We start from the raw sequence: 27,967 nt of genomic DNA, 5'->3' as shown, positions 1-27,967 counted from the left end.
AAAATCAACAAGCGTGTTATTGGTACTGGAAATACAGGCCGTGAAATTTTTTATTCTATATGTAGCAGCTCATGTAAGTGCAGCCAAAAAATACACAGCTTCAGGAGGGGGAGAGAGAAAAAAAAAAAAAAAAAAAAAAAAAAAAAAAATTTTTTACATGTATGAAATAAAACAGAAGACATAAAATCTACACAAGGGGCAGGCAGCTTGCAGCGCCCAGCAGCTGCTGAGGAACTCCAGATCTCGTTGAGATTCAGAGTTCAACCTCAGAAGGATTACCTGTTGCCTGACCCAAATCTACACAGACTGGTAAAAAAAAAAAAAAAAATAATAATAATAATCAAGCAGTTGGTATGGAGAGCAGTAATTTAATCTCTTCATTTAAAAAAGGGATTTGGTTTCTTTTCTTTCTTTAGCTACAGAATGGTCGAAACTGCATGTAAGGTGTGTGGTTAGTATTAAATTATACACTCTGTAAATACTATAGAACCATTTTTGTTTTAAGTTACACATACAGCAACAGAGATGTCCCATATTGGAAGGATTGTTTGGGCAAAATTTTCAGCTGGGTTGCAGATAAAAAAAAAAAAAAACAGGCAGAAAGAAGAGAATTCAAAAGGTAATCCTTTTTGTTGTGCAACTTTATAGGGAAAGGTTTACTGATGCGCACACTGTACGCCAGGCCCATGGTGGCTGCTTTCTTCATCTGAACTATCATTGTATGCCTCACGCCTCTGCCCGGTTCCCGTGCCACGGGTGCTGTCAAATTCTTGGAGGTCTACTTCCTCTGCTTCGGAGGCGATTGTTGAAGATTCGGGTCTGGCAGGTAGAAGGTCTTCAAGTTCCTATAGAGAATGACAGCACAAAAATTAGGCCAAGCTATGGGTCAGGTCACTCACTTGTTTAACCACTTGCTTACTGGGCACCTATACCCCCTTCCTGCCCAGGCCAATTTTTCTGTATAGAAAAGACCAAAAATGTTAACGTAACAAAATATGAAAAACAAAAAAACAGGCAATAATCCTCTTTCACTGATAGGCAACGATAGGTGGCATAGAGAGATGCCACTGATAACGATAACTGCCACTGGTTGGCACTGATAAGCAGCACAGACAGCGAAAAAAAAAAAATGGAAACCAGCTTCTGTTTCCTTCCGTGGTCATTGGCCGATCACATAGTAAAGAGCCCACTGTGATTGGCCCTTTACCATGCTCTGTGATTAGACGGGTCACAAGGACTTGGCGATCGTAGAGCGTGCACGTTCAGCGTAAGAAAGAGAGGACGTACATAGACTCCCTCCCAGCAAAGGAAGCCTGGGCTGCAGCCGTCTTTCAGCTATAGTGCAGGCATCAAAAGGTTAAAAATCAAGTAGTAAATTAGCTTTAAAACTGAACCGACTTGTGACGTCACTGGTACGTGCGCTCTGAAGGTCCGGGCATACTGCGCCAGCGCTTTGTGCGATTGGCGAAGAGACTGTGGGGAGCCTGGATGAGCAGAGGTTCAGGCAAGTAAAACGGCCTTTTTAATTTTGCAGTAACCTAAATGAGCATTTAGGCTCCTTTCTGATTGAGCCCCCGACATCACTGTGCCCTCACTGCTGCCTCCTGAGAACATTGTTCACAAAAATTAGCATGAAAACACAGTGCAGGAACACATTCTCATGGAATGAGGATCAGGGAAGTCACCGGCACCTCCATTCCTTCAGATCCCAGTGCGCAGTAGTAGTGAATATCTTCTAAAATGGCACACATGGAGTTACTCCTTGCACCTACAGGTGAGCTTTATTGTAAGCTTACCTATAGGTGCAAGTGAACAAGCGGTGTTTACTACCACTTTAAAGGCAAGGTTCAACTTTTGCAAAAATAAATAAAAATAAAAAAGTGTGCATTTACGATTTTTTGGCATTGAATACTGCAGTACATTGCACCTACGATCAGTGCTTTATATACAAGGCACAGGCTCCATCAATTCTTTCGCCCAGCAACGCATGTATGCTTCTGGGTTTGTTTCTCCAAACAGTTCACAAAGAACTGAGATTTGGTGAACAGAGCTCGATGTTAATGGAACACGGCTAATGCAAGAACTGCAACAGAGGGTCTCAAGATGGAAACCGACAAAAGGAAAAATTTGTGCAACCATACCATTATCATTTTCTGCGATTAAGCCACGAAAGGGAGAAAAATGGAGGCATCGCCAACACTCATTAGATATTCAACAATTACAATGAAAACGACTCACTGTTAGTTTCTCTGGGTTGATCCAGTTGTTTTCTGGGAACTGGACATCAAATTTAATAAACAGATCTCCTTTTTCAAAGGGATTGCGATATTGTGGCATGCCTTCACCTCTGACAACACGTACGGAGCCTGGCCAAGGAAAAAGAGTGTAAAGTTACATAGAGAAACACATAACATACCCCCCAGCTAAAGATCTGGTCATAAGAGGCCAGAGTGATTGTAGAAGCCCTATAACTTTACCAGGCTCGATCACTTTTCCAGGAGGATATTTGACAACAATCTGACGGCTATCAAGGTGCTTGAAAGCGAACTGGAAACCACACAATGCTTCAACCAGACCGATCTTGTGCGTCATATGCAGGTCATTTCCCTCTCGTTGAAAGCTCTGTAAAAAAAAAAAACGTTACATCAAAAAGGAGAATCTCAGGAACCCCTGACTGAAGCAGCCATTAGCCAACAAGCTTGAATCTGCTCGGCTTTGCCGCAAGTGAATTTGTTGCCCTGAAATCAGAACGCCAGCTTCCATCACAGACATATGGGGCAGGCATTTTGCTTAGAGTCCCTTTTAAGGGGCAGTCCTGCAGATATTTGTACAAGTGGATAGCGACGCGCCAAATCGCCTTTTTACATCTTTTGGCAACACCATCTGCCAAAGCCCAACGCTAAGCAAGGGGATCTCTCCTTCACTGCTGCAATGTCATCACTGATGGTGCCATGGCAAGTGATATTTAGACCCCTTTCACACGGGAGGCGTTTTTCAGGTGCTTTAGCGCTAAAATAGCACCTGTAAAGCGCCTGAAAAAAGCCTCAGCTGCAATCCCAGTGTGAAAGACTGAGTGCTTTTACACGGGTGGCGCTGCGCTGGCAGGGCGTAAATTTTTTATATATATATATATATATATATATATATATATATATAAAGTCCTGCAAGCAGCTTCTTTGTAGCGCTTTAGAAGCGGTGTATAAACCGCTCCTAAAGCGCCCCTGCCCATTGAAATCAATGGGTATTGCTGCCAAACCACAGGCAAAGCGCCGCTTTCAACCCTTTTGGCCACTAGCGGGGGTTAAAAGTGCCCCGCTAGCGGCCGAAAAGCGCAGCAAAAGCAACTGTGAAGCGCCGCTAAAAATATCGCCGTTTACCACCGACGCCCCATGCGCTTTCAGTGTGAAAGCACTCTTAGAATCAGAGTAGAAATGCCTGATCTGTAAAGTGATAGCTGGGAGGGGGAAGACATGTAGGGAGACTCATGTGACAGACAGTTCTGGTTGGGAGTGTCCAAGCAAGTTCTCCAATGACCCAAAGAGAATGAGGCATGGCAATGACACACAGTTAAAAAAAAATATAGTTCTAAAAATTATGAAGTCAGGGTATAGACCTACTTGCCCATTAAACCCTTCATGACCAAGAGAGTATTTTACGGCTTTACCATGTGATGCAGTTGTAACTGCCTTTTTAGTTATTGTTTTCAAGTATTTCTAAAGCCTCAAGGTTTTTCACCCAAATGCATTCAAGGTGAAAAATTTGTGCTGCTGCTCCCCTCTGACCCCGATATGATCCAGTTATGTGTACGAGTGCAATGGCTCCAGCTGCTGTCTCTCTCCTGTTTGGACAGATTGATAGGAGCGGGAGCCATTGGCTCCCACTGCTGTCAATCAAATCCCGTGACACAGGGCCAAGTTTTGGCGTCTGTGTTAATAGACGCAGCAACGGGACTCAGGAGCGAGCACGCACAGGTACTTTCCCTGGGGGCACCTGTTGAAGAGGAGGGGCCTGATCACCGACGGGGGACCCCAGAGGACGATCAGGGCTGCTTGCCTGCTCTGTGCAAACCATTGCACAGAGCAGGCAAGCATGGACTTTTTTTTTTTATTTAACTAGAATAAGCGAAGGTTTACAACCACTTTAAGCTAGAGTAGCGTTTTATACCAACGCCAATGTCTGCAAAAAGAGAATGCAGATCTAATTAAGTGTACCCTAATGGAAACCTGGAAGCTGCAAATGGAAACTTCTAAAAAAAGCAAAGTTTCCCAGCTATCAAGCTGACCCAACATCTTCCCATCTTTGCAAGTCATTGATGTGAAAACAAGTAAGCAGTTCCAGGTCAGTGGCTGAGAACATACTGAAATCAGAGGATCAACATGGCAGTTAATGAAAGGTAGTGGTTCTCTACACAAAGCAGGAGTACCCTCTTCCCCCCCCCCCATCTTCAAAGTTATTCAGCCAATCAAAATCCTACAATCCAGTGACATCCTTGCATGTCTTTCCATAACCTAAAGAAAGGATAGGCTGGAGCCTTTTTTTCCGCTTCACAACACAAAACTACCTCCTGTTTATATAAACTTTTTTTAATTTGGTTTAAAGTTAATTGGCCCATTTACACACCTCATTTTCTTTCTCTTGTAGCACCAGCACAATGTCTCCAGGCTCCACTCCCGGGGCCTGGTCTGCCTCTCCAGCGAATGTGATTCTCTGTCCGTGTTTCATGCCTTTGTCCACGTGAACCTCTAGGATTTTCACTTCTTTGATGACTTTTTTGCCTTCACATTTTTTACAGCGATCTTTTTCATTAATTACTTCCCCTGAAAGAAAAACCACACAGGACATTGGCACATAAGTATGACCAAATATTTTACCTTCAATATTTTCTTATTTAAAGAAGAAAAAAAAACGTTCAGAGACTTACAAACAAAAAAAAAAATAAGGGTTTGGAGTAGGTTTAGAACTTTTAACAACTGAATAGTTTAAAGATATGGCAGCAGCTGTTTCAAACATGGCACAGTGTTCTTTACCCACAGATACTACAGGGTCAAATTACACAAAGAGTCTTACCTTCCCCATTGCAGTCAGAACAGACGGACTGCATCTGCTGCACCATCCCTGGAGCCAGCTGTCTGATCATTATACGCACACCTCGGCCTCTGCAGGCTGTACATTTCTGGACTGCTCCACTCTTACCACCTTGTCTAAAAAGGGAACAGAAATACAAAAAGCATTAGAGGAAAGAGCTAAAAACTACACAGATACAAGCAAACCATTAAGGCAAGTTATGGCCCTGGTGTCCAATATACAGTTCTTGCAATTGAAGTTAACCTACTGATATTCCCTCTGAGATTTGACCATGCTGGGGGTGTGGGTTTGTAAACGCCTATTGTTTCTTGTGAATTGATAGCCAATTTCTGGCTAATGGTTTCAAATGTTCTTTTCTAATCTTTAAAATGTACAGTGGCAAAAATAATTTGATACTCTGCAGATTTTGTAAGTTTGTCCACTTACAAAAAAATTAAATAAAGGGTCCATAATTTTTTTATCATGGGTGTGTCTTAAAATGATAGAGACAGAATATAAACCAAAAATCCAGAAGGAACACACGATACAAACGTTATACATTTTAGTTGCAGTTCAGTGAATAAAATAAGTATTTGATCCCCAAGCAAAACATGACTTAGTAGTTGGTGAAGAAACCCTTGTTGGCAATCACAGAGGTCAGATGTTTCTTGTAGTTGGTGATCAGGTTTGCACACATCTCCGGAGGGATTTTGGTCCTCTCTTCTTCACAGATCTTCTCTAAATACCCAAGTTTTCTTGGCCGTCGCTTGGCAACCATCCATACATTTTCTATAGGATTAAGGTCTGGAGACTGGCTAGGCCACTCCACGACCTTTATGTGCTTCTTCTTGAGCCACTCCATTGTCATGCTGGAAGACCCATCTTCAGTCTTGGCGGAGGGAAGAAGGTTCCCACTAAAGATTTTACAATACATGGCTCCGTCCATTGGCACCTCAATGTGGCAAAGTCGGCCTGTACCTTTAGCAGAGAAACAGCTCCAAAGCATAATGTTTCCACCTCCGTGCTTGACTGTAGAGATGGTGTTCTTGGGGTTACAGTCAGTATTTTTCTTTCTCCAAACACGAGTCGAGTTAATGCCAAAGAGCTCATTTTTAGTCTCATCTGTCACCAGCACTTTCTCCCAATCCTTCTCTGATCATTTAGATGTTCATTAGCAAACTTCAGACAGGCCTCTACATGTGCCTTCTTGAGGAGGGGGACCTTGCAGGCGCTGCAGCATTTCAATCCATGGCGGCGTATTGTGTTACCAATTTGTTTGGCGAATGTGGTCCCAACTGCCTTGAGATCACCACAAGCTCCTCCCATGTAGTTCTGGTCTGATCCCTCACTTTTCTCATGACCATCCTCCCCCCATGAGGTAAAATCTTGCATGGAGCTCCAGGGCGAGGGCAATTGAGGGTTATTTTGTATTTCTTCCATTTGCAAAAAATTGCTCAGTCTTGTAGCCCATTCCAGCCTCGTGCAGGTCTACAATCTTGTCCCCGATTGACAGCTCTTTGGTCTTGCCCATGACGGTAAGGTTTGAATGGAAGAAAGATTGTGTGCACAGGTGTTTTTTAATACACAAAGAGTTGTCATTGGGGGCACCTTCTTAAACTGACAGGACTAATCTGTGTACCACATGAGCACATACTGTAACCAGTCTGTGGGAGCCAGAATTATTGTTGGTTGGTAGGGGGGGGATCAAATACTTATTTTACTCACTGAACTGCAATTCAATTTATAACATTTGTATTGTGTGTTTTTTTCTGGATTTTTGGTTGATATTCTGTTTCTATCATTTAAAATACACCTATGATAAATTACAGACCCTTTATTTCTTTGTACGTGGGAAAACTTACACATTCTGCAGGGAATACATTTATTATTTTTTGCCAAAGTTTTCATAAACCATTAAGACAAGCAAAGTGTAAACAGAAGCTACACCTTTGTTAAAACTAAAAGTGCCTAGGATGTACAATAGTGTCATTGATTGTGTCATATTAGCAGCAAGAAATCTGTGGAAAAGTTTAAGATGTCTGCCAATTCAGCACTTAGAGATGGATTATTAATGTAATGAGTACAGAAGGATCTGTAATCGAATTGACATCATTTTGATGTGTACAGCTCAACAAAACTGGAGTCACTTTAAATTTAAAAGGGAAGAATTTAAAGTGGTTGTATATCCCACTTTTTTACTTTTACCTACAAGTACCTATAAATAAAGCTTACCTGTAGGTATAAAGAATATCTCCTAAACCTGTACGGTTTAGGAGATATTCCCCCCGCAATGCGCGCCGATTGCAGCGGTGCATGCGCAGCGGGGATCCTCGGCTAAAGGACCGGCAGCAGTTGGACCTTGCTGAATTTAAGTCTCCCGTGCGCATGCAACCGCTTTAACTTGAAGATCAGATAAGCCATAGGCCTTAAAGGACGTTCATCCAATTTTGTCTACTGCCCAATTCAGCAATAATCAAGTTTAATTTTGGGAAATCTTGTAACCAGAACAGACAGACAATGTCTACTCAGAGCACCGATATCCTTATGGCAAATATACTGCTGCACATCTGCTGATAAAAGGAAGGACGGAAGGCAAAAGAAAAAAAAAAAAAAAAAAAAGAAAGAAAGGACTCATCAGTTGGGCTTGGCCTGTTGCCATCTGATGACCGAATTTAAAGGGGTTGTAAAGGTAAAAGTTTTCACCTTAATGCATTCTATGCTAAAGCGGATGGATTGAAAGCAGCGCAGCCATTGGCTTGCACTGCTGTCAATCACATCCAATGATGCGGCACGCCGAGGCCGATTGATACAGTGAGCGGCTATGGCCGCTCGCTGTATCACGGGAGCGCACCCGCAAGGACTCCACATAATGAGAGGGAGCTTGCATGAATGTGTGGAGTTCTTGTGGGGAGGACCAGAGACAGCCGCCGAGGGACCCCAGAAGATGTGGATCGGGGCCACTCTGTGCAAAACTAGCTGAACTGTGGAAGTACAACATGTTTTGTTAGTTGAAAATAAATAAAATGTATACAACAAAATAAAGCAAGTCAGAAAGGTACACACTCACCCGCTACAGGAACTACACAGCACATTCTTGCTTAGCTGAAGTTTGGTTGTCTTTCCATTGTACAAGTCTTCTAAAGTTACTCTAGAAAAACAAAGAACAGGTTAGTAGATCACAGGAGAATATTGGCTGCAGCCAACCATTACAAAATGTTAAAAAGGGTAAGAGAAGCAAATCTGCACTGGTTCCTATGACCCTCGTTTCATCAACTTGCTGATTGGAGGCCATGGATCACAGCAGTTCACCATTCTATACAGGAAGCAGAGCTGGAAATGTAATGTGCGAACACGGTCACTCCCTTGTTCATAGAACATTTAAAAACGACACCTTGTACAGTGTTTGTACAGCAGAAGGCAACCAATAAATAAGCCTCACAACTAAAAATAAAATAAAAAATAACAAGGCATTTGTGGTGTTAAAGTGGAGGTTCACCCTATAAAAAAATTCTAACAGTACATCCAGCACCGTGCTGAATATAAAATGTCACCGACTTATTTTTTTTTCCCCGTAGATATCGTTTAGGCGTGGAAATCACCGCGGCTTCCGGGTAGGGAATCCCGCGGGAGTGGGCGTTCCTATCGACATGCTAAACGACGTCGCACACAGCACGCCACGACTTCCCGAAGGAAGCTCGGGTCGGCTCTATTCGGCGCCTGCGCACCAGTGCCGAATAGAGCCGAGCTTCTTTCAGGAAGTCGTGACGCGCTGTGTGCGCCGTCGTTTAGCATGCCAATTGATTGGCATGTCAATAGGAACGCCCACTCCCACGGGATTCCCTACCCGGAAGCCACGGTGATTTTCACGCCTAAACGATATCTACGGGGGAAAAAAAAATAAAGGTCAGTGACATTTTATATGCAGCACGGTGCTGGATGTACTGTTAGAAATTTTTTATAGGGTTAACCTCCACTTTAACCGATTGCCGACCGATAACTTCTATATGGCAGCAAGGCGGCTCTTCTGCACTAGATCACACACTATTTATGCGATCTGGCACCTCTAGGTAAAGAAGGGGGGGGGGGGGACGCACACGCGCCGCCTGTGGCCCGGCTGTGCTGCGATTATACACAGCAGATGCTGATCAGCCTGTGAAGCAAAAACAAATTCAATATAAGGACTATCATTACAGGTATTACCCCATACAGTCCAAATACATGTTCTGCACATAGCGTTAAGCATCATTCAGACCACCCGGGATACATCATATGCAAATCTTGATCTTTGCCCGATCATTGGTCAGTAAATCATGTTTTTGCGCTTAGAGGGGTAGGACAGGGCCCAGATTTTGGAGCTAACTGACATTTGAAGAAGGAAGACCCCAAGTTTCTGGGTTTCCAGGGTACGCTGGAAGATGGCTAAAGGTAGATGTACAAATACCCGGTAGCCAGTATTTTAATTCTGCCATCAGTTTGGAAACCAATAAAGACGATTGCTAAAAAACCTTCTCATCCATAACAGCTCAGCAAAATAAAAGGTGTTCAATTTTTTCTGTCACACAAAAAGCACTGGGGGGGGGGTTCTAACTGAAAAGGCAAGGAAGATGGATAGCACAAGACACATCCTATAAAAGATAAAAGGTTTGCTCACTTGAGTGGGTGCATCATGTCCTCTCCTCTCCTCCTACCATTGCGACTTCGGCTCTGTCCACCCATAAACCCAAAGAGGCCCCCGCCAAAGATATGCGAGAAGATGTCATCCATGCCGCTGCCACCTCCACTCCCTTCCCGCAGTCCCTGCTCTCCATATCGGTCGTACAATTCCTTCTTCTCTGGGTTGGACAGGACTTCATAAGCAAAGCTGATCTCTTTAAACTGATATTTTAATAAGGAAAGAAGCATTAAATCACAGGATTTTTATTTATTTTTTTACAAAAAACAAAGAAAGTGTAGCCAAAAAACAAGATGCAATCTTCTTTACACTGCAAGATCCACAACAGAAACCAATAATATCCAGAAACAATATGAAAAAGTCTGCCTTTTACTTTTGAGGAACGTACAGCATATCAAATTTTATTAAACAAATAAAAAATTATCTGTTCAAAGAATAACTCTTACAAAGCTTTTGAATTTTGAATAAATGGGGTAATGTCTAAAGTGATTGTAAAGGCAGAAGGTTTTTTTTATCTTAATGCATTCTATGCATTAAAGGGGTTGTGAAGGTACAATTTTTTTTCTCTAAATATCTTCCTTTACCTTAGTGCAGTCCTCCTTCACTTACCTCATCCTTCCATTTTGCTTTTAAAATGTCCTTATTTCTTCTGAGAAATCCTCACTTCCTGTTCCTCTCTCTGTAACTCCACACAGTAATGCAAGGCTTTTTCCCTGGTGTGGAGTGTCGTGCTCTCTCAATAAGACCCTGCATCTCTCCTTCAGGCTGGAAAGCATGAGATCGGTGAAAAAAAAAAAAAGGTCACCGATCTCATGATCAGTGTTGCTTACTAGCCGCAATCGCGGGTTTGTTTACTTACGGGTACAAGGGCGTGACGTCATCACATCGCGCCCGGGTTTTCGACGGTCATAGAGATGCCTGGTGACCATCTGGTCATCAGTCATCTCTATGCTTCCTGCCTGCGCCAGACGATTATTTCTCCGGGCCCCCGATGGCACGAGAGAGATCCCGGAGAAGCACCGGATGGCGGCGGATGTCCCCTCCCGCCGCCTATAAGAACAATCAAGTGGCGGAACCGCCATGATCGGTCTTATGTTGCACAGAATCGCCGGTACGAATGAAAGATATCTGAATGATATCCCCCCACAAAGCCCAGGACGTCCACCCAGGATGGGAGATCCCATCTGTGGACGTCAAATGACTATGGGCCGGTACTGAAGTGGTTAATAACAAACATGTGATACTTGCCTCCACTGTGCAGCTCGTTTTTCACAGTGGCCCCCGATCCTCGTCTTCTGGGGTCCCTCGGCAGCTGTCTCGGCTTCCCCCCGCAAGAACTTTCCACCTTCATGTGAGCTTGCATGGTGGAAAGCTCTTGCGAGCGCGCTCCCATTACAGCGGCGGCCATAGCGGCGGACTATCACTTGGCCACAGCGCGCTGCATCATTAGATGTGATTATCAGCGCTAGCCAATGGCTGCGCTGCTTTCAATCCATCCAGTGTAGCCAATCAACTGCTAGGCTGAGAACCGAGGATGATGACAGGGGCGAGCGCGGGACTTTCGAGGGGTCAGGCAAGTAAAAAAAACGTGGGCTTGGGGGGGGGTGGGTGGGTGCGGTACTGTCGGATGCTTTTTCACCTTAACGCATAGGATGCATTAGGGTGAAAAAACATTTACCTTTACAACCCCTTTAATGCATTGAGTGATGCGATCTGTGTCAATGGACGAAGCAGCAGGACTTGCAAATGTACCTGCACGGTTGCCCCCAGGGAATGTGGCTCTCCGTGGGGGCACCAGATGAAAAGGAGGAGCCAAGAGCGCCAATGGGACACCCAAGAAAAGGAGGATCAGGGCTGCTCTGTGCAAAACCCTTGCACAGAGCAGGCAAGTATAACATTTTTTTTTTTAAATAACAAACACAACCCTTTACAATCACTATAAATCCTTCCAGCAAGGGCTTAGTAAGGTAATGTTTCTCAGCCACCGTTATTCTCCAATCAGCCTGTATATTTGATGGCATCACAAAACACACAATGGGATTTCTTTAGCGGACGCTGCTAATTGTGCGCTCCATTATTGATGAGCTCATCGGACACCAGTCCATTCCTCGCCATCAGATTCGCCGACACGTCGCCAAGTTTCTCCCTTTCTATTAACAGGTTTGGTGTAAGCCGAGGGTCAGTGCTTACCTTATCTCCAGCATTTGGGTTCTTATCTGGATGATATTCCTTGGCCAGCTTGCGATAAGCCTGTGGTGGAGGAGAAAGTCAGAGCGTTAGCTTGTGTCAATTTTTATATGATCGTAAGTAAACATATATATTTTCAAAAAGATGGAATTCTCCTTTAAAACAAGTTTCCTTTAGAAATCAGCACAAGAAACATTAACTCCCAGAAAAAGAATTGCTGAGTCAATTGGCATTGTGTTCTTAAAATGATCAAATTGCATTAGGATAATGTGTCATCCGGATTGGGTGATCAGGCATTTTAGTCAGCCTGGCCTAGGCTGCTGATAAATTTGGGATTGGTTGCCTTGGGAACTGCATTCCATCAGGCTATGCAAAATATTACTAAATAAATCTTTGTAACAAATGTTGAATTTAGCTCTTATAATGCAAAGATACTACACAGATAAACAGCAAAATGACAAGAAACTACAAAAAAAAAAAAACCTGGACAATGTGACTGGCTTAAAGTGGAATTCTGACTTAGGCTGGGTTCACACTACGATTTTCTCGTCCGTCAGCCGCATACGATTTCAGTATTGAAAACGTACGGGCACGGATGGGAAAACGTATAGATAGACAATGCATTGCAAATCGTATGCACTCAGATGCATCCGGGTGCGTACGATTTGCTGGCAAAACGTTTTTTAAACGTACGCAAAACCGTGTTCAACCACGGTTTTGCGGCCGTTTTTAAAACAGTATGGCAAACGCATACGTTTTTCTTTAACGTTAACGTCAATGGAAAACGCACATATGTGCGGTTCCATACGTTCCCGGAGCACCGATAACAGGCGGGCCATTGAAGATTATAGATGATGTCACCGCTCCAGGCTTTAGCCATAATTGCAGTACTAGCCCCTCTCCCCTGCAGCCACCAGTGACTGACGCAGGGGAGATCACATGACCAGAGGGGCCTGAAAATAGGTACGTTTATACATTTTTGCGTCGCCTGTATTTACCCGTGCATTCTGCACCATTCATGTCAACTGGGACATAGCGGCTGCACGGACACAGCCACTGCCCCCAATTTGACATATGTGAAGGTTTTGTTTTGGGACCCCCCTTCAAATAGGTCGGTAGAGCCCTTGATTTGGGACCCCCCCTCTAATAGGGCAGTAGATCCCTTGTCTTCGGACCCCCTCTAATAGGGCAGTAGATCCCTTGTTTTGGGACCCCCTCTAATAGGGCAGTAGATCCCTTGTTTTGGGACCCCTCCAATAGGGAAGCAAAACCATTGTTTGAGGATCCCCAAGCGTCAGAACGTACCATCATTATGAAACGCCACAAAGTATCAGTGCATTATATTCAACCTGAAGTGTGAATTTAATACGGCACCAAGTGAATTTCATTTTCTCAGAACAAAACCTGCATCTTGTACATTTTTATCCTTTAGGCCTGGTTTACACCGACGAGATTTCAGATTGGATCACACGACAATGGAAATAACATTGCTTCCAATGGTGCTTGCTCACATCAGCGTAGTGCAGCTGCGATGTAACTTTAAAAAAAAGTCCTGTGCTACTTTAGAGCCACAGAATATGCAAACCACTTCTAAAAAAACAGAAAAGAAAGGAAAGGAAAAGAAAAGAAAGGAAAAGAAAGGAAAAGAAAGGAAAAGAAAGGAAAAGAAAGGAAAAGAAAGGAAAAGAAAGGAAAAGAAAGGAAAAGAAAGGAAAAGAAAGGAAAAGAAAGGAAAAGAAAGGAAAAGAAAGGAAAAGAAAGGAAAAGAAAGGAAAAGAAAAGAAAAGAAAGGAAAAGAAAGGAAAAGAAAGGAAAAGAAAGGAAAAGAAAGGAAAAGAAAGGAAAAGAAAGGAAAAGAAAGGAAAAGAAAGGAAAAGAAAGGAAAAGAAAGGAAAAGAAAGGAAAAGAAAGGAAAAGAAAGGAAAAGAAAGGAAAGGAAAAGAAAGGAAAAGAAAGGAAAGGAAAAGAAAGGAAAAGGAAAAGAAAGGGCGAAAAAAGAAAAGGCGAAAAAGCAAAAAAAGAAAGAAAGAAAAAGCAAAAAAAGAAAGAAAGAAAAAGCAAAAAAAGAAAGAAAGAAAAAGCAAAAAAAGAAAGAAAGAAAAAGCAAAAAAAGAAAGAAAGAAAAAGCAAAAAGAAAGAAAGAAAAAGCAAAAAAGAAAGAAAGAAAAAGCAAAAAAGAAAGAAAGAAAAAGCAAAAAAGAAAGAAAGAAAAAGCAAAAAAGAAAGAAAGAAAAAGCAAAAAAGAAAGAAAGAAAAAGCAAAAAAGAAAGAAAGAAAAAGCAAAAAAGAAAGAAAGAAAAAGCAAAAAAGAAAGAAAGAAAAAGCAAAAAAGAAAGAAAGAAAAAGCAAAAAAGAAAGAAAGAAAAAGCAAAAAAGAAAGAAAGAAAAAGCAAAAAAAAAAGAAGAAAGAAAGAAAAAAAAATGTAAAAAAAGAAGGGGGGAGAGGGAGAAAATAAGAAAGAAAAGAATACAAAGAATCGCACTGCAAATCAAGTCATAAATCGCATCCCAGTAGTGTGAACCGAGCCTTAAGCAAATTAGTCACATAATCTATCAGCCAATATTTGTTAAGCAATAATCAAAACTTTATTTAAATTACATTGTGATGTCATTTCCTGAACTGATACTTCATCCAGGAACTCTGCATGACCAAGCGTATATTTAGAGAGCATTATAATCTCTCCATTATAATTACGGCTGCCATTTATTGTCACATCACACTTGGCAAATAACTCGCAGCAGAGCAAGTCTGTGTTGTTACAAAAACATTTTCATCAACAACAGGACAGAACGATGGACTGTGTGCTGCGATTTGTGTGCCCCCAACACAACACTGCTGTCACCTTGCTCACAATTAGATTATGAGAGATGCAGCTAAATCCCCTATAGAACTCACAGCCAACAGTGACATCATGGATATTCCCAGCCCGCCTGTGACATCATCACTATATTCCTGGGAGAGCAGATTACCCCGGGGAATTTTGGGTAAACAAAAAAAACTGGAGCATAAACCAGGGAGAGACAAACAAACGAATCGTTACATAAAAGGCAACAGTAGCCATTCCCAAGAAGCCTAAAATCCTGCAACCCAACACAGCCACAAAGTCTCCAATATAATTATATATATACACACACACACACACACACACACACACACACACACACACACACACACATATATATACACATATAACCCTGGATGTCACAGACACTAGTGTCCCCATTGGAAGAATTCCACTTTACTCCGGTTCTGGCGACAACCCAGTCATTTACGATTGCCTTTTACTTTGGCGATCGTAAACAGGACAAATCGAGAGGGTGAAACTCCCTAAGGCTGCATTCACATCTAGGCGGACAAAATCGCAGCGTTTTGTCCCGCGAATTGCGGCGACAAATATCGGCATTTTGTACCGCGATTTTCGGGCGACAAAACATCGCGATTGTCCGCCTAGATGTGCCCCTAGATTGTCCCCCTATGGAGATGGTTCCCATCTCCTATGCCAAACGCCGAAAGCCGCCTGAAAAAAAGGTCCGGGACTTTTTTTCAGGCGGCAGGCGTTCGGCGTGGAGATGTGAACCATCTCCATAGAGGGCAATGTTAAATCATCCCTCTGGCGTGTCGGGGCGGCGTCACACTACAGGCGACAAAACGCCTAGGTGTGAATGGGCTGTAATGGGGCAACAGACAGCAATAAAAACCTGATGGGGGCTCTCATTCCTCTCCACTCTATCCAAAATTAAAAAATTTGCCCTCATTTCTACTTTAACCACCGGAAGATTTACTGCACTGATCTCCAAACTACGTCCCTCCAGCTGTTGCAGAACTACAAGTCCCATGAGGCATTGTAAACCTCTGACATTCACAGACATGACTAGGCATGATGGGAATTGTAGTTCCTGAACAACTGGAGAGCCGTAGTTTGGAGACCCATGATTTACTGGGTGTAAATCTTAGCAGGGTGTGGGAAGACGAGGGCAGTGTACTGCCAGAGCCTGTGTTCCATCACATGTCCACATCCATGCACGCGGGAGACTTCTTCAGGGCAAGGCCTGGCATCAGCCGAGAATCTCCTGTGCGCATGCACAGCTGCAGTCAGCAGCTCATTGCAAGCGGAATATCTCCTAAACCGTAAAGGTTTAGGTTTTCTGTACCTACAGGTAAGCCTTATTATAGGCTTACCTGTAGGTAAAAGTGGAAAAAATTACTATACAACCACTTTAAAACTAAAAAAAGTTTTAGTAATATGTGTAATTTAAAAGAGGCACTTAACCCCCTTTCGTAATTTTTTTTTTTGGGTCACCTCATACATTGCCCGCTGGGTTGCACACCCAAGAGAATCAAGCGTGAGAAGGGGGTGAAGTTCCACTTTAAATTAGCTTGGGTAAGGAGCAGAGATAACAGGAATAATATTTGTCTTTGGTGTTTAATAACATCTAGATCACATGTTCTGTGACTGGGTAAGAGGTAAAGAAAACATCACATCACATCTCATCTCCATTACTTGAGGCTCAGTTCACACTAGTGCAGGCCGCGTGCTCTGGTTGTAGGAATCGCATTGATAACCGCATCGCACTGCTCTTGCGTGACGCACGGGACTGCCACTCATTCTAAATGGCACCCCCACGCATCTCAACTCGTGGCACGATCGCAGGAACCACATTGTCAAAAAGACCACGTGGTTTCCCTGCGGCCCGCGTTTAACAAAAAAAAAGTGCATGCACCTTTTCTCGGCGGTTTACGTGGCAGAGCAAACGTGGGACGCACGGCCCGGACTAGTGTGAACTGAGCCTTAAAACCGTATTAAAGTGGTAGTGAAGTCGGTTCCACCACTTGTACTACAGGCAAGCCAATAGTAAGGCCTACCTGTAGGTGATGCAAAGATCTCCTTCATTTGCACAGTTTAGGAGGAGATATTCAGAGTGCATGCAGCCGGCGACTTTACTGGCGCATGCGCTCTGAAGCTCCGGCATACCGTGCCGCACCTTTAGAGTCCATGCCGTAAATGCCGACTCTCACGGCATGCGTGGAGTGATGGCATCGTGCCCCCAGCTACTCATGTAGCTGGAGGACTTCATTCCAGTGCAAGTCTCTCATAATGTACTAGTATGTGATGCACATTATGCCACTGCCTTTTCCTAATCCACTTCTTGGTTGACTGCATGAATTTTGGCTGTTTTTTCCATTTGAATTTTTGTTGTTTTTTCATGTTTTGAATAAAGACATCGTTTGAGGAGTGCGGGGATCCAGGATTTTTCTTTCATCTCATGGTAATTGAGCACAGCCAGCACCCTCTTGGTTTGTTGGGACGGAAGCAATGGGGATTGATTGTTTTTAGAGCGGTATACTTTTCTTCACTGATGCACATTATGCCACTGCCTTGCAGGAGACATTTTTTTTTGGGGGGGGGGGGGGGGTTCCATCCACTTTAGTTTACTAAAAAAATTGTATATTGCAGCTTACCATTCCTTACATGTGGTGGCTGCATTTGTTTTTATTTTATTTTTTGGCTTTTTTTCCTGTTTTCATCTGGTCGGTAATACACCTCCTGTATTAGAGCGCCCCCACTCTGGTGGAAGGAGCGAAAAAAAACACCATTGAAAGAAACATTGTCAGTCTGGGGGGGGGGGGAGGGGAGTGTCAGCGCCGGTTCATACCAGGCGCGACTTCACCCCGGCTCGCATACAACTTAACAGAAATCAATGCAAGTCATGGAGTCGCCCCTGAAGTAGTGCAGGAACTTGACTTTTGGACTTGAGTCGCACCGATAAGAGCGGTCACTTGCTGTCGCAGCAGTGTGAACCGGCCCTTAAATGTATACTAGCAGATGTAGATACACTAACAAGTTGAAGCCAAACTCAAAATGTAAGTGTTAATGAGCCCTTAGCCACTAATGACTATGCTGAATCCCATTGCAATTGTCCCTATGCTATGGTCTTAAAGTGATTGTAAACAAAGATGTTATGCTTACCTCAGCTTTGCAGTTGGGTATGCACAGAGTGGCCCCGAACATCCTCTTCTGGGGGTCCCTCCGGAGAAGCACTCTCCAATGGACACCCATGCGGGCGCGTTTCCATGTCCCGCTGCTGCGTCCATAGACAGACAGCAGGACTCGCTGAATTTGATTGACAGCAGCGGGAGCCAATCTATCCAATCAGGACATGACACCAGCTGAATCCATGTCTTCTGGGAGACAGGTCCCAGAAGACAGAAGGGACCAGTGGGATCGCGCAGCAGGGAACCGGAACTGAAGCCGAAGATGGCGCCGCCTCCACCCGAGGGACAGATCGGCTTCGAGTGAGGACATTGCGGGAGCCAATCTATCCAATCAGGACATGATACCAGCTGGATCCCTGTCTTCTGGGAGACAGGTCCCAGAAGACAGGAGGGACCAGTGGGATCGTGCAGCGTAAGCTGAGCATGCGCAGTAGGAAACCAGAACTGAAGCCGAAGATGGCGCGGCCTCCACCCGAGGGACAGATCAGCTTCGGGTGAGGACATCGCGGGTGCCCTGGTCAGCCAGGCAAGTGTCCTTATATTAAAAGTCAGCAGCTGCAGTATTTGTAGCTGCTGACTTAATATTTATTTATTTTTTCGGTGGAACTCTGCTTTAAGATTAAAATCGGCGAAAGTTTTACAACCCCTTAAATTGTAGGCCCTGCGCAGCCCAAATTTCAATATTCAAGGTCAGGACGATTCTTGTCGTAGCTCCTACATGGCCAATTTCTGGTTATTTTTTTTCCACGGTTTGTATCTATGCACAGGGCTCCGTTTAGCGGTCAGGGTGCAAATTTTGTACTTTCTGCAAAATATAGTATTTTTTTTTTTTATAATAAGGAAGAGGATCCTCAAAACACTCATTTTGAAAGATTTCGGCAAGCGTGCCGGCCCGGACGAGCTCACAGAAGACACATTCACATCAATGATCAAGATTCTCACATCCTTGAACTGTATACAGCGGGGGAGGAGCGTGTAAAGAGGAGACAAGTTTCACTTTTACTTCCATATTGTCTGTTCTTGAAACAGGAGGGAAAGCCAGCAGCTACAAATACTGCAGCTGCTGACTTTTAATATTGGGACACTTACCTGTCCTGGAGTCCAGCGCCGTCTGCAGCAGCGGACGAGCGATTGCTCGTCACTCTGCTGCAACCCCCCGATGAGGGAACCAGGAAATGAAGCGCTCCGGCTTCACTGCCCAGTTCCCTATGGCGCATGCGCGAGTCGCGCTACGCTTGCCGATTGGCTCCCACTGTGTACTGGGATCAGAGTGTTCCCATAACACAACGGGGGGGTTGGTGACGGGAGGTGAAGTGATGCCCGCAGTCTGCCCGAGACTGTGTGGCCGGAAGGAAGTGGGTGCAAATACCTGTCTTTAGAAAGGTATCTGCACCCCCCTCCCCCCTGAAAGGTGTCAAATGTGACACCGGAGGGGGGGAGGGTTCCAATCAGCGGGATTTCCACTTTAGGGTAGAGATCCGCTTTAAAAAAATAAGACATTAAAGTTAGCCCAATTTTTTTTTACATTGTGAAAGATAATGTTACGCTGAGTAAATTGATACCCAACATGTCACGCTCCAAAATTGCGCCCGCTCCAGGAATGGCGACAAATGTTTATCGTTTAAAATCTCCATAGGCGACATTTAAAAAATTCCACAGGTTGCATGTTTTGAGTTACAGAGGAGGTCTAGGGCTAGAATTATTGCTCTCGCTCTACCAATCGTGGCGATACCTCACATGTGTGGTTTGAATACCGTATATATATATATATATGCGGGTGCTACTCATGTATGCGTTTGCTTCTGCGCGCAAGCTCGTCGGGACGGGGTGCGTTTTCTGGCTCTCAACTTTTTAAGCTGTCTCCTAGATTCCAAGCAAATTTGTCAAACCCTGCCCTGCGGTGACGTCACGGGTCACGGCCTGGACTCCCAGAAGTGGGAAAGGATGCCTTTCAAAGACAGGTATCTTGTTCCCCCCGAAAGGTGCCAATTGTGGCATCGATGGGAGGGGGATAATCCGATGCACGTAAGGTCCACTTTAGGGTGGAACTCCGCTTTAAACACAGGCTGAAGTCACTATGACAAGCCTGGGTTTGTACAGGAGCGGTGCAAGAAACCAGATAGGAATCGCAGCGCATTGCTGTTCAAATTGCATGCAATTCCTTGCAGTGCGATTCGAGACCATTCATTTGTTATGGGCTCAAATCACACAGCAAAAGGTATCCGTTTCAGGTATTAGAGCAAGGATCCTCAAAACTACTGCCCTCCAGCTGTTGCAAAACGACAAGTCCCATCATTCCTCTGCCTGTAACAGTCAGCCTTGCAATGCATGATGGGACTTGTCGTTTCACAACAGCTGGAGGGCCGCCAGTTTGAGACCCCTGTACTACACGGTTGAAGGTAAATCTAAAGAAAAATTGTATAATCTATGGCCCAGCCTAAGTGGTTAGCACCATCCTGTCATTGGTTCAAATACAAACCACAGCACTCCCTGTCTGCAGTTTGCATGTTCTCCCTGTGCGGGTTTCCTCCGGGTACCCCCGGATTCCTCCCACACTCCGAAGGCATGCTGGTAGGGTAATTGGCTCCTTTCTAAACTGGCCCCCTAGAATGTGAGTTAGGGCCCTTAGATTGAAAGCTCCTGGGGGGACAGGGAGTGATGCGATCCCTCCTGTATTGAAACTGTACCGTCTGCCCTTATTTTGTAAAGCGCTGCGCAAACTGTTGGCGGTATACAAGTCCTGAATAATAATAATAACGTGAATGTATAAAATATGAATGTAAATTTATGGCCCTATATAAATAGCTGTAATAAACATTCTCCGGTGGTGAATCACTTGGCTGTCATCTACAAGACATGGAGCTTCACGGAGGTGTAATCCACCCAGACAGCCTCAAACCAGCTGAGTACAAGAAGAAGAAACAACAACAAAAGTCCAGGTAGTGAAGAGGGAGGAGCCTGGCTACCCCAAGGCCGGTGTCTAGGCCACCCCCACCCCATATTAAATAAGGCCGGAGTTCGAAGTGGTCAATCTCTGCTGACCCACCTATAGGGGGGGGGGGGGCACTGGATACCTCCTGGCTTTTAAAGGGGGGGTGCTGGATACCTCCTGGCTTTTAAGGGGGGCGGGCGCTGGATACCTCCTGGCTTTATAAGGGGGGCTTCAAGGTCAGGAGGTATCCAAACACCCCTTCCTATAAAGCCAGAAGGTATCCAAACACCCCATTTTCTTACAAGGCCAGGAGGTATTTAACCCCCCCCCCCCTCTGATATAAGAAAAGTAGGGGCATTATCAGAAGGGGGGGGTTGATTTCCTCTTAGCCTTATAATAGGGGGGCTTTATCAGGTGGTTTGGGGGGGGGGGCATTTTTCAATACCTTCTGGCCTTATAAGGGGGGGCTGGAAGGCCAGGATGTAGCCAACCCCCGTTCTTATAAGGGCAGGAGGTATCCAATCCCTCTCTTCTGATAAAGCCCCCCTTTACCCTTCTTATATTAGAAGGGGGGGGTTGGATACCTCCTGGACTTATAAGATAGGGGGGTCTTATCAGAAGGGAGGGTTGGATCCCCCCTCGTAAGGCCAGGACGTATCCAACATCCCTTCTGATAAAGACCCCCCTTCTTATAAGGCCAGGAGGTATCCAACCCCCCCTTCTAATATAAGTGGGGGGGGGGCTTTATCAGAACGGAGGGTTGGATCCCCCCTTATAAGACCAGGACGTATCCAACCTCCCTTCTAATATAAGAAGTGTGTGTGTGTGGGGGGGGGGGCTTTATCAGAAGGCAAGGGTTGGATCCCCCTCATAAGACCAGGACGTATCCAACCTCCCTTCTGATAAAGCCCCCCCTTCTTATAAGGCCAGGAGGTATCCAACCCCCCCCTTTTAATAAGAAGTGTGGGGGGCTTTATCAGAAGGGAAGGGTTGGATACTTCCTGGCCTTAGAGCCCCCCCTTCTTATAAGGCCAAGAGATATTGAAAAACACCCCCCCCCCCCCTGATAAAGCCCACCCATTCTTATAAGGTCAAGAGGTAACCAACCCTCCTTCTGATAATGCCCCCCCCCCCATTCTTATAAGGCCAGAAGGTATCCAACCCCCCCCCCCCCCCTCTAATATAAAAAGTGTGGGGGGGGGGGGCTTTATCAGAAGGTAGGGGGTTGGATACCTCCTGGCCTTAGAAGGGGGGCGCTTTAAAGCCAGGATGTATCCAATCCCCCCTCCTTCTGATATAAACAGGGTTGGATACCTCCTGGCCTTATAAGGGGGAGGGGCTTAAAACAAGAATGTAACCAATCCCCCCCACCTGATAACCCCCCCCCCCCATAAGACCAAGAGGTATCCAACCCCCCCCCTCTGATATAAAGGGGGGGGGGGCGCTTGGATACCTATTGGTCTTATAAGAGGAGGGGGGGTGGATACCTCTTTGCCCTATAAGGAGGGCCCAACCCCCCCCCTCCTGAAAAAGACCCCTCCCCCTCCTGAAAAAGACCCCTCTTCCTAACAGGTCAGGAGGTTTCGAGCCCCCCCTTTGATAAAGCCCATATCCCCCCCCCCCATGTTATAAGACTAGGAAGTATCCAGCCCCCCCATCTGATAAAGCCCCCCCCCCCCCCCTAATGTGGGCCTCTAGGCCCGACACCTCGGTCCCTCTTCCCACGGGTCGGTGTTCGGGGCCCTCCCCCGGTCTCCCCTCCCCCTTCCCTCAGGCCGGTCTCCGGCGCCCCCTGACTCACCTTCTTCAGCTCGTTCTCGGTGGCGCCGGGCTGCACCCCGAGCAGGTCGTACAGTTTGGTGTCGACGACGTTAGCCATGTTCAGGGGGGGAGGGGGAGCGAGCTGTGCGGTTCCTAGGTTATGGCGGGGGGGAACGGGAAGAAGGAGAGAGACCCGGGGGAACGAGGACAGAAAGAGGCCGGAAACTAGGACGGCGACGTCACGTAACCCATGTGACCGGCTGACGTAAGCGAGGCCCCGCCCAGCCGCTGGCAGCATTCCTCATCCCTTCCCTGTTTACTACTACAGGGAGGGCTGAGGGGGGCGCTGTAGGCCTCAGGGGGTCATGTCAGCCTCTGAGTGGTCTGGGGGGGGTGACAGGCTGGGACTTGTAGTGACAACAGGGTGACCCTATAATAAATATTACTATACAATATGGAAGTAATACATCACACTGCCAACAAAGCTACAAGTTCATAACAAACAATACAACTTGACCTCTTGAAGATTTACCCCCCCAACTCATGACCGGGACATTTTTTGCGATACGGCACTGCGTTACTTTAACAGACAATTGCGCGGTCATGCGACGTGGCACCCAAACAAAATTGACGTCCTTTTTTCCCCACAAATAGAGCTTTCTTTTGGTGGTATTTGATCACCCCTGCGGTTTTTATTTTTGCGTTATAAAAAAAAACACAGACAATTAAAAAAAAAAAAAAAGCATTAAAAACGCGACACTTGTGTGTTTTTGGTGCGGTTTTATTGAAGTCTATCGCAGGAAAAATGCAATCTGCTGCGGAAAAAGAAGTCCCTGACCATTTCCAAAACACACCGGCTTAAAACGCACAGATGTGAACTAGGTCCATAGGAAACCATGTTAACCACTTCAGCCCCAGAAGAATTGGCTACCCAATGACCGGGGGCCATTTTTTTTTTCGATTCCGCACTGTGTTACTTTAACTGACAATTGCGCGGTCGTGCGACCTGGCACCCAAACAAAACGTACGTCCTTTTTTTCCTCACAAATACAGCTTTCTTTTGGTGGTATTTGATCACCTCTGCGGTTTTTATATTTTGCGCTATAAACAAAAAAACACAGACAATTTTGAAAAATAATATTTTTTACATTTTGTTATAAAACATATGCAATAAATAAAAATAATAAAAAAATCGAATTTCTTCATAGATTTTTCAGGCCAATGTGTATTCTGCTTCAAATTTTCTATAAAACAAAATCCGTTAGGCACATATTGCTTGATTTGCGCAAAAGTTATAGCATCTACAATTATGGGATAGATTTATGAAATTTCTATTTATTTTTCAGTAGTAATGGCGACGATCAGCGACTTAGGCTGCTTTCACATTGGGCAGTGGAGCCGCAGTGACGGTATAGCCGCGCTATTTGTAGCGCCGCTATACCGTCATATTTACTGCGATATTCGGTCGCTAGCGGTGCGGTATTAACCCCCGCTAGCGGCCAAAAAAGGGTTAATACCGCACGCAATGCGCCTCTGCAGAGGTGCATTGCGGGCGGTATTACCGATGTTTCCCATTGATTTCAATGGGAAGGCGCGGTATAGGAGCGGTAAACACCCCGCTCCTATACCGCTCCAAAGATGCGGCTAGCAGGACTTTTGGAGCGGTCCTGCTACAGCACCGCTTTAGTGTGAAAGCCTTCGGGCTTTCACATTGAAGCCTGCAGGGCATGATTTTTTCATGCGGTATAGCAGCGCTATTTTTAGCGCTGTACCGCATGAAAAACGCCTCAATGTGAAAGGGGCCTTATAGCTGGATTGTGATATTGCGATGGACACATCAGACACCTAACCCACACCTTTGACACTTTTTGGGGACCAGTGACACCAATACAGTGATCAGTGCTAAAAATATGCACTGTCACTGTACTAATGACACTGGCTGGAAAGGGGGTTAAAGCAGAGTTTCATTACATCATAACATTTCTACCATCATATTGCCCCCATCATATTATCACTATCAAAACTGCCATCAAATTGCCACCATTAAAAATGCCTCCATCATCCGAGTGACTCGGTTGGTTACTTAGGATTAATGTGACAATTTTAATCTGTACTGTTAAGTTAATACTTTCAATAAAAATCTATTGTTAAAAAAAAAATAAAAAAAAAAAAAAAAAAAAATGCCTCCATCATATTGCCTTATCAAAATTGCCCCGTCGTATTTCCACCATCATATTGCCCTCATCAAATTGCTCCCATCATATTGCCACGATCATATTGCCCCCATTATATTACCACCATCATATTGCCCGAATCAAATTGCCCCCATCATATTACCACCATCAAATTGCCGCCATCAAAATGCCTCCATCACAATTGCCCCATCAAAATGCTTCCATAAAATTGCCACCATCATATTACCACCATCAAATTACCACTATCATATTGCCCCAATCAAATTGCCCCCATCATAGTATCACCATCAAATTGCCCCCATCAAAACTGTCATCAAAAACAAGCACTCCATTAACACAGTAAATGCTGGGAAAAAAAACAATTGATTTCCAGTGCACAGATTAGTGAGAGATGCTAAAGAGTTGTAAAAGTGGGTGGAGCTCCATTTTAAGAGAAAAGGCCTGACAGAAGTTCTAATCCCTCTCCACTCCATCCAACACTAAACATAAACAGGTTTTCCTTTTATTTATAATGTAACATATGGGGAGAAATGGGGGAAAAAACAATTGGTTTGGCAGTTAAAGGGTTATTAATGGAAAAAAATATATGATTTTGTAGTGAAAGGGTTAAAAATAGAAAAATAATTGGTGTGTAATAATGATAAAAGAAAAAATTTGATGTGCAGGGAGAATTTATAAGGCTCCATTCACAAGGTTATCATGAGAATAGAGATCTTTATTTCAGCCATGGGACTGTAAGGGTTATTTCTCATTCACAATGACAATGTTCTTAAAGGTGCCGTATTCCTAATTAGATTCGTATTACACCCATACTCCCCCCCCCCCCGCAGTAATATTACACCCATACTCCCCCCAGCAGGAATATTGCACCCATGCCCCCCCCCAGCAGTAATATTACACCCATACTCCCCCCAGCAGGAATATTGCACCCATGCCCCCCCCCCCCAGCAGTAATATTACACCCATACTCCCCCCAGCAGAAATATTACACCCATACTCCCCCCCCCCGCAGTAATATTACACCCATACTCCTCCAAGCAGGAATATTACACCCATACTCCCCCCAGCAGGAAAATTACACCGATACTCCCCCAGAAGGAAAATTACACCCATACTCCCCCCAGCATGAAAATGACACTAATACTCCTCCCAGCATGAATATTACACCCATACTCCCGCAGCAGGAATATTACACCCATACTCCCCCCCCCCCCCCCGCAGTAATATTACACCCATACTCCCCCCAGCAGGAATATTGCACCCATGCCCCCCCCCCAGCAGTAATATTACACCCATACTCCCCTCAGCAGGAATATTACACCCATACTCCCCCCAGCAGAAATATTACACCCATACTCCCCCCCCCCCCGCAGTAATATTACACCCATACTCCCCCCCCCCCCAGCAGTAATATTACACCCATACACCTCCAAGCAGGAATATTACACCCATACACCTCCAAGCAGGAATATTACACCCATACTCCCCCCCCCAGCAGTAATATTACACCCATACTCCTCCAAGCAGGAATATTACAAGCATACTCCCCCCAGCAGGAAAATTACACCCATACTCCCCCTATCAGGAAAATTACACCAATACTCCTCCCAGCAGGAATATTACACCCAGACTCCCCTCAGCGGGAATATTACACCCATACTCCACCCAGCAGGAAAATTACACCGATACTCCCCCAGAAGGAAAATTACACCCATACTCCCCCCAGCATGAAAATGACACTAATACTCCTCCCAGCATGAATATTACACCCATACTCCCCCAGCAGGAATATTACACCCATACTCCCCCCCCCCCCCCCCCGCAGCAGGAATATTACACCCATACTCCCACCAGCAGAAATTTTACACCAATACTCCCCCAGCAGGAATATTACACCAACACTCCCCCAACAGGAATATTACACCTATACTCCCCCCAGCAGGAATATTACACCCATACCCCCCCCAACAGGAATATTACACCCATACTCCCCCCAGGAGAAATATTACACCCATACCCCCCCCCCCCCCTCCAGCAGGAATATGACCATGCGAAAATTAGCAAAAAAAGCATGAAAAAACGCATTCAAGTGATGCTAAAATGTGAACGCAGCCTTATGCCCCGTACACACGATAGAATCCATCCGCTGAAAAATCCCAGCAAATGGGTTTCAGCGGATAGATCCTATGGTGTGTACACGCCAGCGGATCTGTTTCCGCGGATATATCTCCCCTGGGATGGATTCCAGCAGATCGAATATTTGCTGACATGCCAAGCATATCCATCTGCTGGAATCCATCCCAACGGATGGATCCGCTGGTCTGTATAGACTCACCGGATCCATCCATCCGAAGGGATCCCCGCATGCGTCGTAATGATTCGACGCATGCGTGGAATTCCTTATATGACAGCGTCGCGCACGTCGCCGCGTCATAATCGCGGCGACGGCGCGACACGTCATCGCCAGAGGATTTCGGCGCGGATTTCAATGCGATGGTGAGTACACACCATCGCATGAAAATCCGCCGAAATCCACGAGAGGATTTAATCCGCGGAAACGGTCCGCTGGACCGTATCCGCGGATAAATCCTCCCGTGTGTATGGGGCCTTAGTGTTATCAGAAGGAGAGATATCTACAGCCCCGCTGCCCTGTATTGTCTCCGTACAGGTAAACACCAAAAATATGATAGGATTTGGTTGCTCTCTTATCTTTGCTATTAAGCAAAGATTTTGGAGATTTGTGTGTATTTTGTAGTACCAGATCCTGTATGTATGTAGTATATTTATATGATGTTTATGTGAGATGTCGCAGTTTGTAGCACTCTGCAGAGAAACTGCATCATCTGAAGCAGCCAGGGTCACCATGGCAACCATTCATCACTAGAAACAGAGACTTGTTTTCCTCTCCAGCCATCATTATATTGCCTCCTAAACACACACAGTATCTAGGTGATGTGGTTATTGCAATACTGTGTAGAGCAGCCGGCTTCCTAAGTACACATAGAATACCTGTCCTTATCCACAGAACCCAAAATATGTGCGGCTTGTTTCAGTTCCAATTTTTCGTTATTTGAAAATTCAGATGTATTCGAATTTCCGAATTACAATAGTAACGTATTTAACGACCGACGGATGTTGGCTCAAACTTTCTTGCACACACA

At 45.0% G+C, this 27,967-nt stretch overlaps 2 protein-coding genes across 2 annotated transcripts in view; one reads left to right on the top strand and one right to left on the bottom strand.

Moving 5' to 3' along the window:
- Positions 1-27,967, top strand: part of PDCD5 (programmed cell death 5) — a 302,413-nt gene that overhangs the window by 261,865 nt on the left and 12,581 nt on the right. The window lies entirely within an intron of this gene.
- DNAJA2 (DnaJ heat shock protein family (Hsp40) member A2) lies at positions 17-22,840 on the bottom strand. Its single transcript, XM_040329468.1, has 9 exons — positions 22,652-22,840; positions 11,927-11,986; positions 9,716-9,939; positions 8,132-8,212; positions 5,068-5,201; positions 4,621-4,817; positions 2,478-2,622; positions 2,239-2,366; positions 17-845 (listed from the first exon to the last, which is right to left on the bottom strand). Exons 1-9 carry the CDS (start codon positions 22,727-22,729, stop codon positions 657-659), a joined length of 1,236 nt encoding a protein of 411 aa, XP_040185402.1. The 5' UTR covers positions 22,730-22,840; the 3' UTR covers positions 17-656.

Source organism: Rana temporaria, chromosome 11 (assembly GCF_905171775.1).
Source record: "Rana temporaria chromosome 11, aRanTem1.1, whole genome shotgun sequence".
Classification (NCBI taxonomy): domain Eukaryota; kingdom Metazoa; phylum Chordata; class Amphibia; order Anura; family Ranidae; genus Rana; species Rana temporaria.
This window is presented reverse-complemented; position numbering and strand designations above follow the sequence as displayed.